The 15,993-nt window shown below is 40.6% G+C and overlaps 1 protein-coding gene and 1 long non-coding RNA gene across 3 annotated transcripts in view; one reads left to right on the forward strand and one right to left on the reverse strand.

The window, feature by feature from the left end:
* slc6a11b (solute carrier family 6 member 11b) overlaps positions 1 to 15,993 on the forward strand; it is a 173,359-nt gene that overhangs the window by 153,460 nt on the left and 3,906 nt on the right. For both annotated transcript variants that reach the window (XM_043707925.2, XM_043707924.2), the window contains exons 11-13: positions 4,832 to 4,969; positions 9,719 to 9,821; positions 15,412 to 15,512. In XM_043707925.2, coding sequence (XP_043563860.1) covers positions 4,832 to 4,969; positions 9,719 to 9,821; positions 15,412 to 15,512 — 342 coding nt within the window. The remainder of the gene's footprint in view (positions 1 to 4,831; positions 4,970 to 9,718; positions 9,822 to 15,411; positions 15,513 to 15,993) is intronic.
* The window catches only part of LOC148147941 (uncharacterized), a 117,433-nt gene continuing 110,765 nt past the window's right edge, over positions 9,326 to 15,993 (reverse strand). Inside the window, exon 3 of the long non-coding RNA XR_015759385.1 lies at positions 9,326 to 9,888. This is a non-coding gene — a long non-coding RNA (uncharacterized LOC148147941). The remainder of the gene's footprint in view (positions 9,889 to 15,993) is intronic.

Raw genomic sequence — 15,993 nt, forward strand, 5'->3', positions numbered from 1 at the left:
GATGTTTTGCTCTCTCTAGGGATAATCATTCCATTTTGATTTGAGCTCCTGATGCCTCTTCTTAGCTAATGGCGTATCTTGGATGTACACAGCGTCTATTCTCAGCCTGTCAATCAGAATCCTAACTTAATGCCAGATTCCATAGTTCATATTGAAGAATCATTCATCTTCATAAAATACAGTTGTGCAAGATAGTTTTTGTAGGTTGGATAAACTATAGCGTGAGGTAGAATTAGTCATTGAGCAGAAATCAACACTGGTGATACCTGGATTAACATGTATTGATCAAGAAGTCTACCTCTTCTGCTTTGGATAACCCTTGCTTGAAACTACAAGAAGTAAAATGGGTTTGTTTTATGTTGACTGGGACCAGCTAACTCTGAGTGAAGAATCCAGAAATCTACCAGACAACCTATGTTTTACACTCAGTGAACGTCATACTTTCAGCAGTGATGTGAGCGCAGAAGAGCAGTCAGTTACCATTCCTGCAAGAAACAGTTTAACACCATCATGCACTAACTGAAGACCCATTTTCAAAAAAAAAGCATTGATCATCAACCCCCAACATAGATAATGGTTTGTTGCAGATATATAGTCATAGACCTCTTGGTTGAAGCTCATAATTTATCTAAGCTAAATAGCCCTGCACTCTCTCTTTTAATATGGACAGGCCAATAATGATAATTTATTCACAATTCATGCAATTTATGCATACATCGAATAAAAGCACAATGAATGCAAATACCAAAACCACTGAAGAGTCATCTTATTTTGAATATAATTGCTGTCTGCCATTGTCTTATTCCATGGGAAAGAAAGAGCTGATTGTAAAAGGTAAAATAAACAGAACATATAAAATTCTGAGGCAAAAGTGAGGACTGCAGATGCTGGAAACCAGAGTTTAGATCAGAGTGGTGCTGGAAAAGCACAGAATATTCCTGATGAAGGGCTTTTCCCCGAAATGTCGATTTTCCTGTTCCTCGGATGCTGCCTGACTTGATGTGCTTTTCCAGCACCACTCTCATATAAAATTCTGAGCCAAAACTCAGCCAGTGAAGCAATCAGCAGAGGTCAGAACAAGGAATAAACAACCCTATCTGTCTGGCTGGCCTCTCACTGCTAGCTGCTCCAGACCATCATTTTCTGGTCTTTATCCAGGGAGATCCTGGTGAAGCTGGTGACCATGGTAAGATTGTGCAGCACTGCCACATACTATTATTGCTTGGTTAATTTTTTTCTGGTTTACATTGTAAATGGCTTTCTTTCTCCCCCCTTTCCTCCCCCCCCCCATAGAAAAATCATCTGCAGTGTTGTTTAAATACTCTAGATACCTGCTCATTGTTGTAACATGCAAAGCTAATTGTTGACGATGATATTAGAGCAAGTGTAGCTGGAAGCTGAGAGAGAAAAGTTCAGATGACATTTTGCAACAGTTTACCTTGTTTTAAATAGTGTAAACAGCAAATGACTGCGTATTAGTTTATGACAGCATGGTTTCCATCACTGTACAATCACAGGCATGTAGTCCTCCTCTCCCACGTTAATGCAAATGATACCCTCAAGTTTGTTCTTGTTCCTCATTTAGCAGTCCTCAGTTGCAAGTGGGAATTAAACATATTGTTGGTCGTGGTAAGCTCGTTAGAGCACAACACTGAGGAGTCAGTCTTTCTTTCCTCGAGTTTGACTGCTTTCGAACGAAAACATCATTCTCACTAGATTCTGGCAGAATTTAGTTGGGCAGGGACCTCTTTATGTACGCACAGCATGATGACATTGATGAGAAGAGTGTACTTTGATGGAAAGTGCATCAAGCCCCACTATTCAATGATCTATCACAAACCTATAAGTGACCATCGAAACACCAAGTTGAGTCGTTTACCTGACTTTGCCCATCATTTCAGAAAAAAAAGACTTACAGCAGATTCCATCAATAAATGAAAAAATACAAAGTTTATTTATTAGAAATAAACTTATCCTTCTGCAATTGGCAAAATTAATTATGAATGACCACTACACAATCTTAAACTATAACCCCTCTTAACCCAAATGCGCACACATCCAACTACAAATAGGACAGCCAAGTGTCTACAGGAATATTATGGGTAGAAAACATGAACAAAAAGAAATAAATGTAAACAACATGGGTGGAACGAGGTGACTTTCTTATAGTTAGTTTTGAGAAGATTTCTTACAGTTAGTTTTGAGAAGATTTTTAATAGTTTTTTTTGGCAATTATGTCACATTGCTGTCAATCATAGAATGATGGAAGATCTTCAGTTTGGTAGCCAGACAGACAGAATCAAAGACTCCCCACAGTGTGGAAGCAGGCCAGTTGGCCCATCGAGTCCACATTGACCCTCGGAAGAGCATCCCACCCAGGCTCACTTCCTGACCTATAACCTTACATTTCCCATGGCTAATCCACCAGGCCTGCACATGCCTGGACACTAAAGGCAATTTAGCATGGCCAGTCCACCTAACCAACACATCTTTAGACTGTGGAAGAAAACCAGAGCACCTGAAGGAAACCCACATATACACACACAAGGAGAGTGTTCAAACTCCACGCAGTCACCTAAGGGTGGAATCAAATTCAGCTCCCAGCACTGAGTCACAGTATCACCCATGGATGGAGGTCTTTGTTTGCTTTAAATTTTTCCTTTCCAAAATTGTTTAGGTTTTTTTTTACACACTTGCAGAGGTTTAGGGAGACCGAGAAAGACTTGTCTTTGTTTCCAGGCTTACAGGATGTTCCATTCCACTTTCTCAAGTCTGTGACAAATTGCCGTTAAAAATTCCAAAAGCTGTTGCCAGGCAGCCTTTCAACCCAAAGGTATCTAGCATGTCTCACAAAATCATCAAATGTAACTTCGACTAAAGTTACATGACCAGTAAGTGAATATCAGATAGTTCCACTTTGATCTGCAGATACTGGAAATCTGAAACAAATACAAAGAATGCTGGAGAAAGTTAATAGATCTGGCAGCAACAGTGGAGAAAAACAGAGTTAATATTTCAGGTCTGGTATGATTCTTCTTCAGAGCGTCTTTGAGCTCTGAGTATTGTCTAAGCACAGTCCCATTAGCTGTGCGTGTGTGTCTGTAAGAATCTTTGTGATTTTCAAGTTTGAATCTGTGGTGACTTTAATTGTAATTTGATACACTGACAGTGCTAGAGGGCTTCGTAAATCAATCTGAGGCAACCCTTAGAGCTTTGTCACAAACTGGAGATACCTGTTAGATCCACTGCTTTAAGCATTTTATCTTGCTGTTATGCCTCCCATATTCCCAGGCTAACATTCGTCTGCCTTCACTAAGGATTACAGCTTGATTTGATGGATATTACATGACCCTGAGAGATGCTGTGCTGTCAGGAGTATAGCACCTGTTAGGGTCATACGAATCAGACAGATCTGAAGGTAGGAGCCAAATCAGGCAGGTCAAGCTCAGTGTATGTGGTGGGTACAATCCAGTATCCTAGCATTTGGCAACAGCAGTATTTAGCAATAGATACAGAGATAAAGATAAATCATGTTAGATCTTCCATAAGTTCATATTTTACATGCCTTCAATTATTCTATTCTTTACAAATTTAACACTTCTTAAATATGCATTTTCTCTTGTATGCAGTCTCTTCGCTGGGGTAAGGGAGTCCAGAACTAGAGGGCATAGGTTTAGGGTAAGAGGCAGAGATTGAAGGGGCAACTTTTTCATGTAGACGGTGGTATGTGTATGGAATGGGCTGCCAGAGGAAGTGGTGGAGACTGGTACAATTGCAACATTTAAAAGGCATCTGGATGGGTATATGAATAGGAAGGGTTTTGAGGGATACGGATAGGGTGTTGGCAGATGGGGCTAGATTGTGTTGGGATATCTGGTCGGCATGGACAAGTTGGACCGAAGGGTCTGTTTCTGTGACTCTATGCATTTATTCGGCGTATTTCCTCTGCCTTTCCCTGTTGATTTTGTACAGTCAATTTTCTTCCTTACCTACATTTCAATATCCGTTTCATAATGGTTCTTCCATTCTTGAGACAACCTATTATTCCTCATGTTTATTCCTTTGGTTTTTGCATTTACTGTGAAATTAATCAATAATTTAAGTAATAAAAAGTGAAGAAATTGCTGCTTGAAATTAAGAGCCAAGTTAATGAATTGCTGACTGAGTTTACTGAGTGATTAATATGTCAATTTCATGTTAATGATTATGTACTGCACTGACAGCTTTGTTTCAAAATTGCTAAGGTAACTGTGAAATTAAAGAATGCCTTTTTGAAAGCACATAATGAGCTGTTCTCAAAAATTAATTAATTAAGAAATACTGAGTTGGTTTTATTCATTTATTTTTGTTATACCAACTCATGCAAAGTTGCTTTTGAGTTCTTGCTCTGCTGATTTCCCATGTGTTGAGGAAATCTGTTGTATCTATTCCAAGACCACTGGCTTCTCTCCAGCATTTCTGAATGGTCTTTCTATTTCATGCATTTGCTCATCTCGACGTCCTGTGTCATTTCCAACTCTTCCCCTTTAACTTACTGAACCCACTCAAAAGTTGTCCATCTAGTTATCCCACTTTATCTTTTGGGCTTTTACTTCCTCGTTTTGGATTCCCCCAGTAAAGAAATAATTTCCCATGCTTCTTGACTCACTTCAGTATTTTAGGCAGAACGGTGATTATATCCTTCTAACCTCAAGGAATAAAACGCTCAAGAGTTATGATACAATTAGCCACAATGTTCATTGGGATTTCACTGGTTTGATGCCCTGTTTAAGTAATTTTTTCATACACAATATGGCCATGCATTTCAGTATTGTCACTCTTTTCCTTGCAGTTTGTGTGTATGGAAAGTCTGGTAACAGCTATAATAGACATGTATCCCAAGATATTCCGTGTCGGATACAGAAGAGAACAGCTGATTTGCATTATCACAATTGCGTCATACTTGATTGGATTAATAATGGTAACAGAGGTAAGCTAATTAACCTGAAGCTTTTTGTTCATGTTTTAGCTTTGTAGATTTATATAAGACTGAATATGTTAAGGTGAACACCCTCCAAATCATTTACAAATAGAGTGAAACTATCATGGTATTTGAACAGATGAAGTACTCAACAATCAAAGTATTTTTCAATGCATAATTTCAGTTACTTCACACAGTAAATTTTTGCTATAAATTCTGTGTCTTACAATTGTGTACTCCACAACCATCTGATGAAGGAGCGGCGCTCTGAAAGCTAGTGTGCTTCCAATTAAACCTGTTGGACTATAACCTGGTGTTGTATGATTTTTAACTTCAAGGATGGTGATTGAAAAATAACTTAGTCTGAAAATCAGCGTAGAGCATGGGAGGGTATATTAGACAGTAACGATTTTAAAAGAGAAGCAAGAAAGATAAACAAGGTGACGTTCTCAAAGATATTGAAGGTCCCGGGAGAATTTAGGAGGAGACACCATTATGTTTTAGTGAATGGGATCATACTGCCATGCTTCTGGATCAGTGGTGCTGGAAGAGCACAGCAATTCAGGCAGCATCCGACGAGCAGCAAAATCGACGTTTCGGGCAGAAGCCCTTCATCAGGAATAAAGGCAGAGAGCCTGAAGCGTGGAGAGCCTTTATTCCTGATGAAGGGCTTCTGCCCGAAACGTCGATTTTGCTGCTCGTCGGATGCTGCCTGAATTGCTGTGCTCTTCCAGCACCACTGATCCAGAATCTGGTTTCCAGCATCTGCAGTCATTGTTTTTACTGCCATGCTGCCAACACCTTTGATGATAGAAAGTGTGGCCAAGTGAAAATGCAGAGAGGAGGTTCTTGTGATTAGTCTGAATGAATGTTGAGCTTGAATGGAAGTGAGAGACAGGTTTGGCTGGAGGACATTATTGCAAATTAAAAGGCAGCACTGGATATTTTAGCAGCCTTTTGATGAGTACCAAGAAAATCTCAAAAGATGTAGGCTTATTCAAGGGATGGAGCAGGTGAGCAAACAAAATGGCAGGAGAGTAGAAATAGTTTAGAATGTGAATTTGAGAGAACAAAATTCTTGAAAGTAGTGATATCAAAAGTGGCATGACTTTTGGGGGGGTAGATATAGGACTGAAGTTAGGGGTAGGTTCTTCACTCAGCGAGTCGTAAGTTCATGGAATGCCCTGCCAGTAGCAGTGGTGGACTCTCCCTCTTTATGGGCATTTAAGCGGGCATTGGATAGGTATATGGAGGATAGTGGGTTAGTATAGGTTAGGTGGGCTTGGATCGGCGCAACATCGAGGGCCAAAGGGCCTGTACTGCGCTGTATTCTTCTATGTTCTATGACCATTTGTTAAGATGGCGATAAGAGAAAGGAAAGATAATATGGAGATAGAAAAGGAATGGGGTCATATCCAACATATAAGCAAATGCACAAAAAGGAATTTCCAACTGTATGGTCATGGCAAAGATTAAGACAGTTGTAACTTTGTTGAAGACAGAGGATAAAGAGGCACCAATCCATTGTTAGCCAAGGGGGAGTAAAGAGTTGGCCAGCAGTCATCACAGATTCATCCAGAAACAAGTCCTCAAGTAATAGCAGAGCACACTAGAAGGAGAAGTAGACAAAAGCAGTGAGAAACAGTGAAAGCAGAATGTTGTGACCAAGATCACAAATCCAGACAAAAGTGTAAGATAAATCAATGGATCTTTTCAGATAAGGGGTTGGTCTAAGGAGCAGCTATAAGAGTTGAGGACAAAAGATCTATAAACAAGCATGCATGCTGGAATTATCAATATCATTGCAAAGAAAAATAACAAAATACAGAGCAAATTATACTTTCCTTTCAAAGTACCAAACTACTGATATAACAAAAATTTAATGGGTATACGTTGATTCAATTACATTTGAAAAACAGTGGAGTTAATCCCATTCTGTAATCTAATGGGTCAATCTGATGGTGTTCCTGAAAATCAATTTACAAGTTCCAGTCTCCACAAACTGAGTGATCTCACTAACATGTTTTATTCAGTGTGTTTCATAAGATGTAAAATAATGATTTAATTGCCATTTGGGTATGGGACATTCAAAATTGGTGTCTTTGAAACAGTTACTTTGGCAGTACAGTAGAGAAAAAAGCATTTCACAAAATGGCTATCAACTATGAAAATATCTGTTAGGAAATTTGAAGCTTTAAAGGAAGGTCCCTGATTTAGAATGTGATATATAGAATCTGGTACTCGTTTCATTGAGCCTGTATTTCATTGAAGTGCTGACCTCGGACACAGTATAGGCTGTTTACTACTGTGAGGAATTTACAAACATGCACCTCAAGGCCCAGCAACAGCCCTCAGGTGCGTTCTTCAAGGGGACTGGAAAATAGTGCAAGAGGGGGTAAGGGTTAATACCGAGGGAATTCGCTGTCAGCTCCACACACCCCATACTCTCATTCTCCATGATCACAACCCCTGTTGATACCTATCACTGCTCTCTGATCTCTGCCACTAGCCACTCTTCCTGATCACTGCTATCCAGCTCCCTCCAGCCACCAACATTCTGCTGACTGGATTTTCCAAATTATCAACCTTAATCAATTGGATATTCCCCCGGCAGAATATCCCCTGTATTAATTAATACAGGGGATATTCTGCCGGGGGAATATCCAATTGATTAAGGTTGATAATTTGGAAAATCCAGTCAGCAGAATGTTGGTGGCTGGAGGGAGCTGGATAGCAGTGATCAGGAAGAGTGGCTAGTGGCAGAGATCAGAGAGCAGTGATAGGTATCAACAGGGGTTGTGATCATGGAGAATGAGAGTATGGGGTGTGTGGAGCTGACAGCGAATTGCATGTTTGAATATGGAGCTTCAGGCTCCACATTCAGGTAAGTACATTCTTCAACACCTTGTTAACTTGTGGTCACAGACGTTATTCCTGAAAGCAGCAGTCAGGATGGCATCAATTCCATTCAGGCCAACTTAATGTTGCAGAGGAAGCTGCAAGCATATCTGAAGCCCCCATATTTGAATATAAAATAGGTATGGTCCTGATCACCAAGTATTATTTTACCTCCATCAGCATGAAGGATGCATAGACTAGCTCATAATAAGGATGTGCTTCCTGCCACCCATATTGGAGGATTAGGAAGCTGTTTAGTATTCTACAACAGGCCCACAAATTTGAGGCCTATAAGCTTATTGAGTGACCTTGTCATGTAGAAGTACTTGCCTGTATCCTGTGTTATGCACTGAAGTCCCAGTGGAGACAAACAGTCTAACCTGGTTGCAATGTAGCCTATTCCACTTAATTTTGTATACTCATTCTTGGAGACTCTTATACCTGAATCCAAAGTTCATTTCTAATACATTTTGTTACGATAGGTTTATAATACAGGAAATAATCTCACTGATCAAACTCCCATTGAAGTGTTCAGAACAAAATGGTCTAATTCTAGTTCACAGTTAAAACATTTGTTCAATACCTCCAAATAAGAGGAGTAGGCTGCATGAGCAAGCTATAATTAGTTTTATCATGTTCTAAGTTATTCTTTAAGGAATCCAAAAAAAATTCACTTATTCTAAAGAAATGACTTTTTCTACTACAGAATACATTATACTCTGCTCCTCTTAAATAGATTCTCCCTGGAAGGGCTACCACAGGAAAAAAAAGGTAATACTTTGTCAATGACACTGGATGCCCATCTTTTGGGCTGCATCTTATTCCAAGGGTCACAATAAGATTTGGAAGCTACGGAGGGGTATGCTTCCTCCATAAGTGGCTAAGCGTTTAAGACACGGGATAAGAGCAGTTTAGAAATTAAACTAACCAGTTCAAATGGCCAGCCTTAAAATTCAATGTATGGCATTACAAGGGGCCATTTATATCTGTTACTTTCTCATTTCTCATCATTAACAGGAAAGTAACAGGAGAAAAACACAGGAAGCCAGTTTGGTCTCATTATCACCCCATTTTCTAATGGGTTCATGTCAGCAGTGGGATAGAAATTACTGAGCAGCTACAGTTAACAACCCCTCCCCCGTCACAGTTTTGTAGCTAGTCAGATAATAGGTGTCTACCTCCCCACCCAGAACAGGTGGGAATCTCATGGATGTACACACACCAGTATAGCATGCAGACAACCGCAATGAAAGTTTAGTATCCTAATGGACTGTGGGGGTGGGCAGTCCAAACCCTTGCTACGTCAGCATGGAGTGGTCCTTAAAGGGACTGCTGGGAGCTGCAGCAAGAATACTCAGGTAAGTTATTATTTTAACAATTTTCACGTGAAACTGCGAAGAACTGAAATACACTGGCAACTCGGGATTCTTACTGAAGTGAAGCCTGGCCGCTAGAATCCTTTAGAGTCCGACCAACATCCCACTCAACACCTAACCACCCAAAACAACAATCGACCTGACCTTTCAGTTCTTTCTTATTGAAGTACCTCTGATATTATGAAATCATAAGGATGTGAAGGAAGAGAACATTTCCTCAGATGCTGGTTACTTGTTTCATTTCACACAAGATTGGTGTTTTGAACTGACATTTATTTATTGATTTATATTTATCTGTTAATATTGACTACCAATGTTTTAAGTATTGAGCGTTTGGATAACAATCTACTTAAGTTATTTTTAGTGAGACAGTTCCAGGCATATCTTAGAATTTCTGTAGAGTAATTAACAATATACAGTAGCAAAATCATGTTAGGTTCTTCCAATGAAATCAAATACTAAACTTTATTCTTTCTGTTGGAAGGGAGGAATGTACATTTTTCAGCTCTTCGATGCATATGCTTCGAGTGGCATGTGTCTTCTCTTTGTGGCCATTTTCGAGTGCATTTGTATAGGCTGGGCCTATGGTATGTCAATAACATTATGTTGCGTCTTTGCCACTGCATTGATGTTTAAAACTTGAATAATTAACACCTGAGATGATTAAGATAAAACTAATCAGCTACTGCACTTTGTGCACAGGTCATTCATACATTTATAACATCAACAACATTGCATTATTCTAACAGGTTTAATTGGAAGCACTAGCTTTCGGAACGCTGCTCCTTCGTCAGGCGGTTGTGGAGTACACAATTGTAACCACCTGGTGAAGGAGCAGTGCTCCGAAAGCTAGTGCTTCCAATTAAACCTGTTGGACTATAACCTGGTGTTGTGTGATTTTTAACTTTGTACACCCCAGTCCAACACCGGCATCTTCATATCATGCATTATTCTAGTGATTTGAAAAATGATACTATTTGGTATTTATGTCTGACCATACCCAATAGAAAAGTAAAGTGTTCCATAAATGAGTTAGGAGAAGGGGGACACATTGAATGATCATTGAATAATCTGCGTGTCTTTGTAAATCACTACAAATTGCCTCGCCAGTTAAGCAAGTAATTAAGGAAGCAATAGATTTTTTTGTTTTATAGTTAGGCATTTGAAGTTTTAGAATTGGGAAGTCTTGGTACAACGGTACAGGGTGTTGGTGAGATCACAGCTGGAGTTTTGGACCCTTTATTTAAGAAAGGATATGCTAACCTTGCAGGCAATTCAAAAGAGATTCACCAGGCTGATCCTGGGATGAAGAGGTTGATTGATCAAACATGGCTAAACAAGTTAGGCCTTTATTCATCAAAGTTAGAAGAATGAGAGCTGCTCTTATTTCAAGATCCTGAGGGGACTTGTCAGGGTGGGTATGGAGAAGAAACCATTGGAATTCTTTACCCAGAGTGTTGTGGGGGACAGAAGACTGAAAGCGTTTAAGGAGTAGGTAGCCAGATGTTTGAAATATCAAGGAGCTGAAGATTATGAGGAGTTCACGTAACAGAAATTGAGGCCTGGGATAGATCAGCCATAAGCTTATGAATGACAGGGCAGGCTTGAGGGGCTGAATGACCGACTTTTGCTTGTATTCCTTATGTTCTTAAGAGATGTGGCATTGCAGTGATGTCACTGAACTAGTAATCCAGAATCCCAGGCTAACGCTGGACATCAAATTTGCATTCAATCAGGAGCAAGTCCTGCCTTAGAAAGCTGTTTGTTACACAGGTTGGTTGGCAGTTCTGTAGTCCCAGAAATCCTACCAGGAGTGGTGGTCACTACTGCAGATACAATCAGTCCCCAGATTCTGAACTTAAGCCCTCAGGCACACCAGTGGAGATGGCAAGGGAAAGTGACGTGTGGTGGGAGAGGAAGATGAGAGTCTTGATGGAGAGACCAGAATTGGAGGATCACCCAGAAATTGAATTGAATTAGCTTTATTATCACATGTACTCAAATGAGTGCAGTGACACGTTTACAGTCGCCACATTACAGCACTATCTTAGGTACAAAAATACCTAAGGTGCAGATACTTAAGATCCAGTTGTTAGGAAACAAAACAAAATTTTACTTTTCTGAAATAAATAGTCCAATATTACAGGCCATAGGAATAAATTAGAAAAATAAACAAGTGAAAACTTCAGAATGTCAGTCTTTCTGAGCCAGTCCATGCTGGTACCTAGCCTCAGGGAGATCTCCACCACCGCCTGCGACGTTCCCATCAACGTAGGAGTTGTCCGATTTTGGGTGCCATCTTTTCACTGTTGGGTCCACTTTGCTGACGTCACTGATTCCACACTCGCCACACCACTGGGCCAGAGTACTGCTGGCCCCGACATCAGGAGAACTGGTGCTGCCACTGGCCTCAAAAGGCGAGAGAATGCCCTTGCTGCCATTGGTCTTCTATTGCCAGAATACCCTCACTGCCACGGGTGTTCTATCATCAGAATACCCTCACTGCCACGGGTCTCCTATCACCAGAATACCCTCACTGCCACGGATCTCCTATCACCAGAATACCCTCACTGCCACGGGTCTCCTATCGCCAGAATGCCCTCACTGCCACCAGTCTCTTACCGCCAGAATACCCTCACTGCCACGGATCTCCTATCGCCAGAATACCCTCACTGCCACGGGTCTCCTATCACCAGAATACCCTCACTGCCACGGATCTCCTATCACCAGAATGCCCTCACTGCCACCAGTCTCCTATCACCAGAATACCCTCACTGCCACGGATCTCCTATCGCCAGAATACCCTCACTGCCACGGGTCTCCTATCGCCAGAATACCCTCACTGCCACGGGTCTCCTATCACCAGAATACCCTCACTGCCACCAGTCTCCTATCACCAGAATACCCTCACTGCCACGGATCTCCTATCGCCAGAATACCCTCACTGCCACGGGTCTCCTATCGCCAGAATGCCCTCACTGCCACGGATCTCCTATCACCAGAATACCCTCACTGCCACCAGTCTCTTACCGCCAGAATACCCTCACTGCCACCAGTCTCTTACCGCCAGAATACGCTCACTGCCACGGATCTCCTATCACCAGAATACCCTCACTGCCACGGATCTCCTATCGCCAGAATACCCTCACTGCCACCAGTCTCCTATCGCCAGAATACCCTCACTGCCACCAGTTTCCCATCACCAGGAGAATACCCTCACAGCCACCAGTCTCCTATCATCAGGAGAATACCCTCACAACCACGGGTCTCCTATCATCAGGAGAATACCCTCACTGCCTCAGGTCTCCTATCATCAGGAGAATACCCTCACTGCCTCAGGTCTCCTATCGCCAGAATGCCCTCACTGCCACGGGTCTCCTATCGCCAGAATGCCCTCACTGCCACGGGTCTCCTATCGCCAGAATGCCCTCACTGCCACGGGTCTCCTATCGCCAGAATGCCCTCACTGCCATGGGTCTCCTATCGCCAGAATGCCCTCACTGCCACCAGTCTCCTATCACCAGGAGAATACCCTCACTGCCGCCAGCCTCCTATCATCAGGAGAATACCCTCACTGCCGCCAGTCTCCTATCATCAGGAGAATACCCTCACTGCCGCCAGTCACCTATCACTGAAAGAATGCCCTCACTCCTGTTGCCTCATATTGCCCAGAGAAGCCACATTCGCCAGTCCACATGAGGCCAGCTCTCACTGTCATACTAATACAGCCAACCAACCTGCCACAGAAAAGAAGAAAAGAAAAGGAAAGGAAAATATAGTAAAACAAAAGAGTAGAAGCAAAAGTGAAACAAAGAAGGAAAGCAGACAGGAGCAGATGGGCCCAGGAAGTGCAGATTTGAGTGACATGACCCGACTTGACAAAGGGCGAGCAATGAAGGTGACTGTTTTTGCTTCTGGGGCCAAGCACACATCCCCTTCCATCAGTGACCAGTGTATTGTCACTTGAAGACCTCAACTGGGGCAAACTGGGCCTTTAAAATTGCAGTAAGTTCGAAGGGGGAAGCAAGATGGCTAAAAGGTCACCTAAGAAGGTTTTTACAGCCTCTCACCTGCCAACCCACTGGCGGGAGATTGTAAAGTTGTCCTGAAGATTTAAGTAATTAATAATTAGCGTTGAAAGCTAATGTACAATGCCACTTCTATCAGCTATATGTATAAGACCATAAGACATAGGGACAGACATTAGGCCATTCGGCCAATTGAGTCTGCTCCGCCAGTCAACCACAGCTAATAGGTTTTTCAACCCCATGTGACAATATGTAACAATATATCGTTCTAATTCCAACATAACTGTTTATTTTTCTTAAACCTGAAAAGAAAGACAGTCTAGGCTATTGACGTGGATGATCATCCATGATCATATTAAATGGTGGAGCAGGCTTGAAGGATCGAAAGGCCTACTCCTCCCGGTCTCTGTGTTTCCATGTTTTAAGATGTTTACAAATGAATGAAGGAGGCCGCCATACTAATGAGACAGTAGATGGTGCTGTTGTAAAGCAGCCTCTATTTTTCAAACTCTTGTACATCAAAGAAGCACGAATCTTTTGTATTAATGGCCGGGAATTTGTATAATGATGGTAAAATAGACATTGTTCACTGTCATTATTGTGAAATTAATAGTAAATTCTGCCGTCTGCAACTGCAACTACATTCAATACAGACTTTGCTCTCAGTATTCATTCAGAGTACATGCTATTGAAATGCTCGCTGTTGGGAATAATTAGAAATTAATGAGTTGATGTGAGTTTCCACATTGTCACTATCATTTTAGTCGTAAAGCCCATGTAAAGGTTGCCCCTTTTTCAATCATGTCCCACCAGTTGTTTTTACAGCGTGCTAAGTCATTATTAGTGTTCAGTAGCCTCTCCAACCATGAAGACATAATTTTCTATTTGTGAGACATCGTATTTCCCTATTCCATGTTAAAATTACAAAACATTTAAAGTAATTCAAAAAAAAAGTAAGTTTTATGAAACTTTGGATTTCCACATTAATCCTTGCTTTCCAATCTTTATTTTGTTTTTTGGAAAATTATTAAATAATCTTCCTTTTTCATTCCTGATTTGCTGTCTGTTCGAATTCTTCAATGTAGTTGTTCAGCCTGCTTGATTATAAAGCTGCGACTAAATGCCAGAGGTCCCCTATAGCTAGCACCAGAATTAATTATATGCCATAAAAATTTGCTAGATCTTTGCAGGAAGCTATTTTAAAGTCAACAGAAAGTGCCACCAATGGTTACAGAATCTGAAACATTATGTTTTGAAGGTGGACAGTACTGAAGTCTTCCTAGCTTCAAAAATGTCAAATTCTTATTGGTTGTTTTATTATGTGGCAGATCTCCTCTAAGAAGATCGACATTTAACATGGGGGTAGCCATTTTAGTCATAATGCCACTTTGTAGCCTCTCAGTAAAACACAATTATTGTTTTATTTTGTGAGCCTCTTTGGAAAGCTTATGAATGATGAACTCATCGGTAAATTATAGCTAGCTAGTAACACTGTGGAGATAAGATTTTTTTAGATGTGGTATTTCAAGGGGAAAATATTAAATATTTTTACCTTTGACTTGCTCCAGTTTTTCAATGTCAGACATGTATCTCTGTGAGCATTCTACTTATTTAGAAGCCAATTTCAGAAAGAAAAAGAATCAGACAGTGTTATTAATACATAGTAATTATGGAAATATCAAGTTTCCTGAATACAAAATGTCTCCTGAGCTCTTTAGAACAGACTGATGGAATAACTTATCTTAATTTTTGAAATAAAATGTGTCTAGAGTGTTCCACTCCTACATATGCAAGAAAACTTATAAACCAAATACATTAGAGTCAAGATTAGGGTGGTGCTAGAAAAGCACAGCAGGTCAGGCAGCATCCAAGGAGTTGGATTCCTGGTGAAGGGCTCCTGTCCAAAACGTCGATTTTCCTGCTCCTCAGATGCTGCCTGATCTGCTGTACTTTTCCAGCACCACTCTAATCTTGACTCTGACCTCCAACATCTGCAGTCCTCACTTTCGCCTAACAAAATACATTACTCTAACAGTTCAGATTAAAGGTATTGTCAAATGTTGCACAATACTAAATCATACAGATAATGAGATCATCTTTTTTATTTACGGTGTGATACTTGATATTTTAATCTTTCTTATGTTCACAGGAAGTAACAGATTCTATGACAATATTGAAGACATGATTGGGTACAGGCCATTCATTTTAATTAAATGGTGCTGGAATTTCATCACTCCTGGTATATGTTCAGTAAGTTCTTAAGCTGTTGCTGTACCCTTGACAAAGGCTTTAATTTCGCACACTGTTAAAAAAGAATCATGTTCAAGTTGTTCTCAGTGTTACATATTTTACAATATAATTGCACTTTACATCCTCTATTTGTAATAATTTATGTAGTATTTGTTTTTAATTTCTTCTTTAATACCTAGCTTGCTATCTGCAGTTTACTTTGCATCAAGTACACTTGGCTTCCTTTGTGTTCTTAAATGTATTCACTTATGCATGTGTTTATGTGTAGAATTATGTACTTATCTCTTCAGAGCATGAATTTGATTGACACTATTTTTATTACAAAAATATACGTTGGTTGAGTTTATGTTTTGAAAAGGAGTAGAGAACAAGATAGGCTGTGAATACTAGTGCAAAGACAAATTTGCAATTGTGTTCAAGCTGGTCTTGCAGTAGGTGATTTCAGCTACAATGCATTTAAGGGTTTAAAGTTATTTGACAG

This window comes from Chiloscyllium plagiosum, unplaced genomic scaffold (genome assembly GCF_037043375.1).
Source record: "Chiloscyllium plagiosum isolate Xiang-an unplaced genomic scaffold, Cpla_swu_hap1 HiC_scaffold_14, whole genome shotgun sequence".
In the NCBI taxonomy this organism is placed as follows: domain Eukaryota; kingdom Metazoa; phylum Chordata; class Chondrichthyes; order Orectolobiformes; family Hemiscylliidae; genus Chiloscyllium; species Chiloscyllium plagiosum.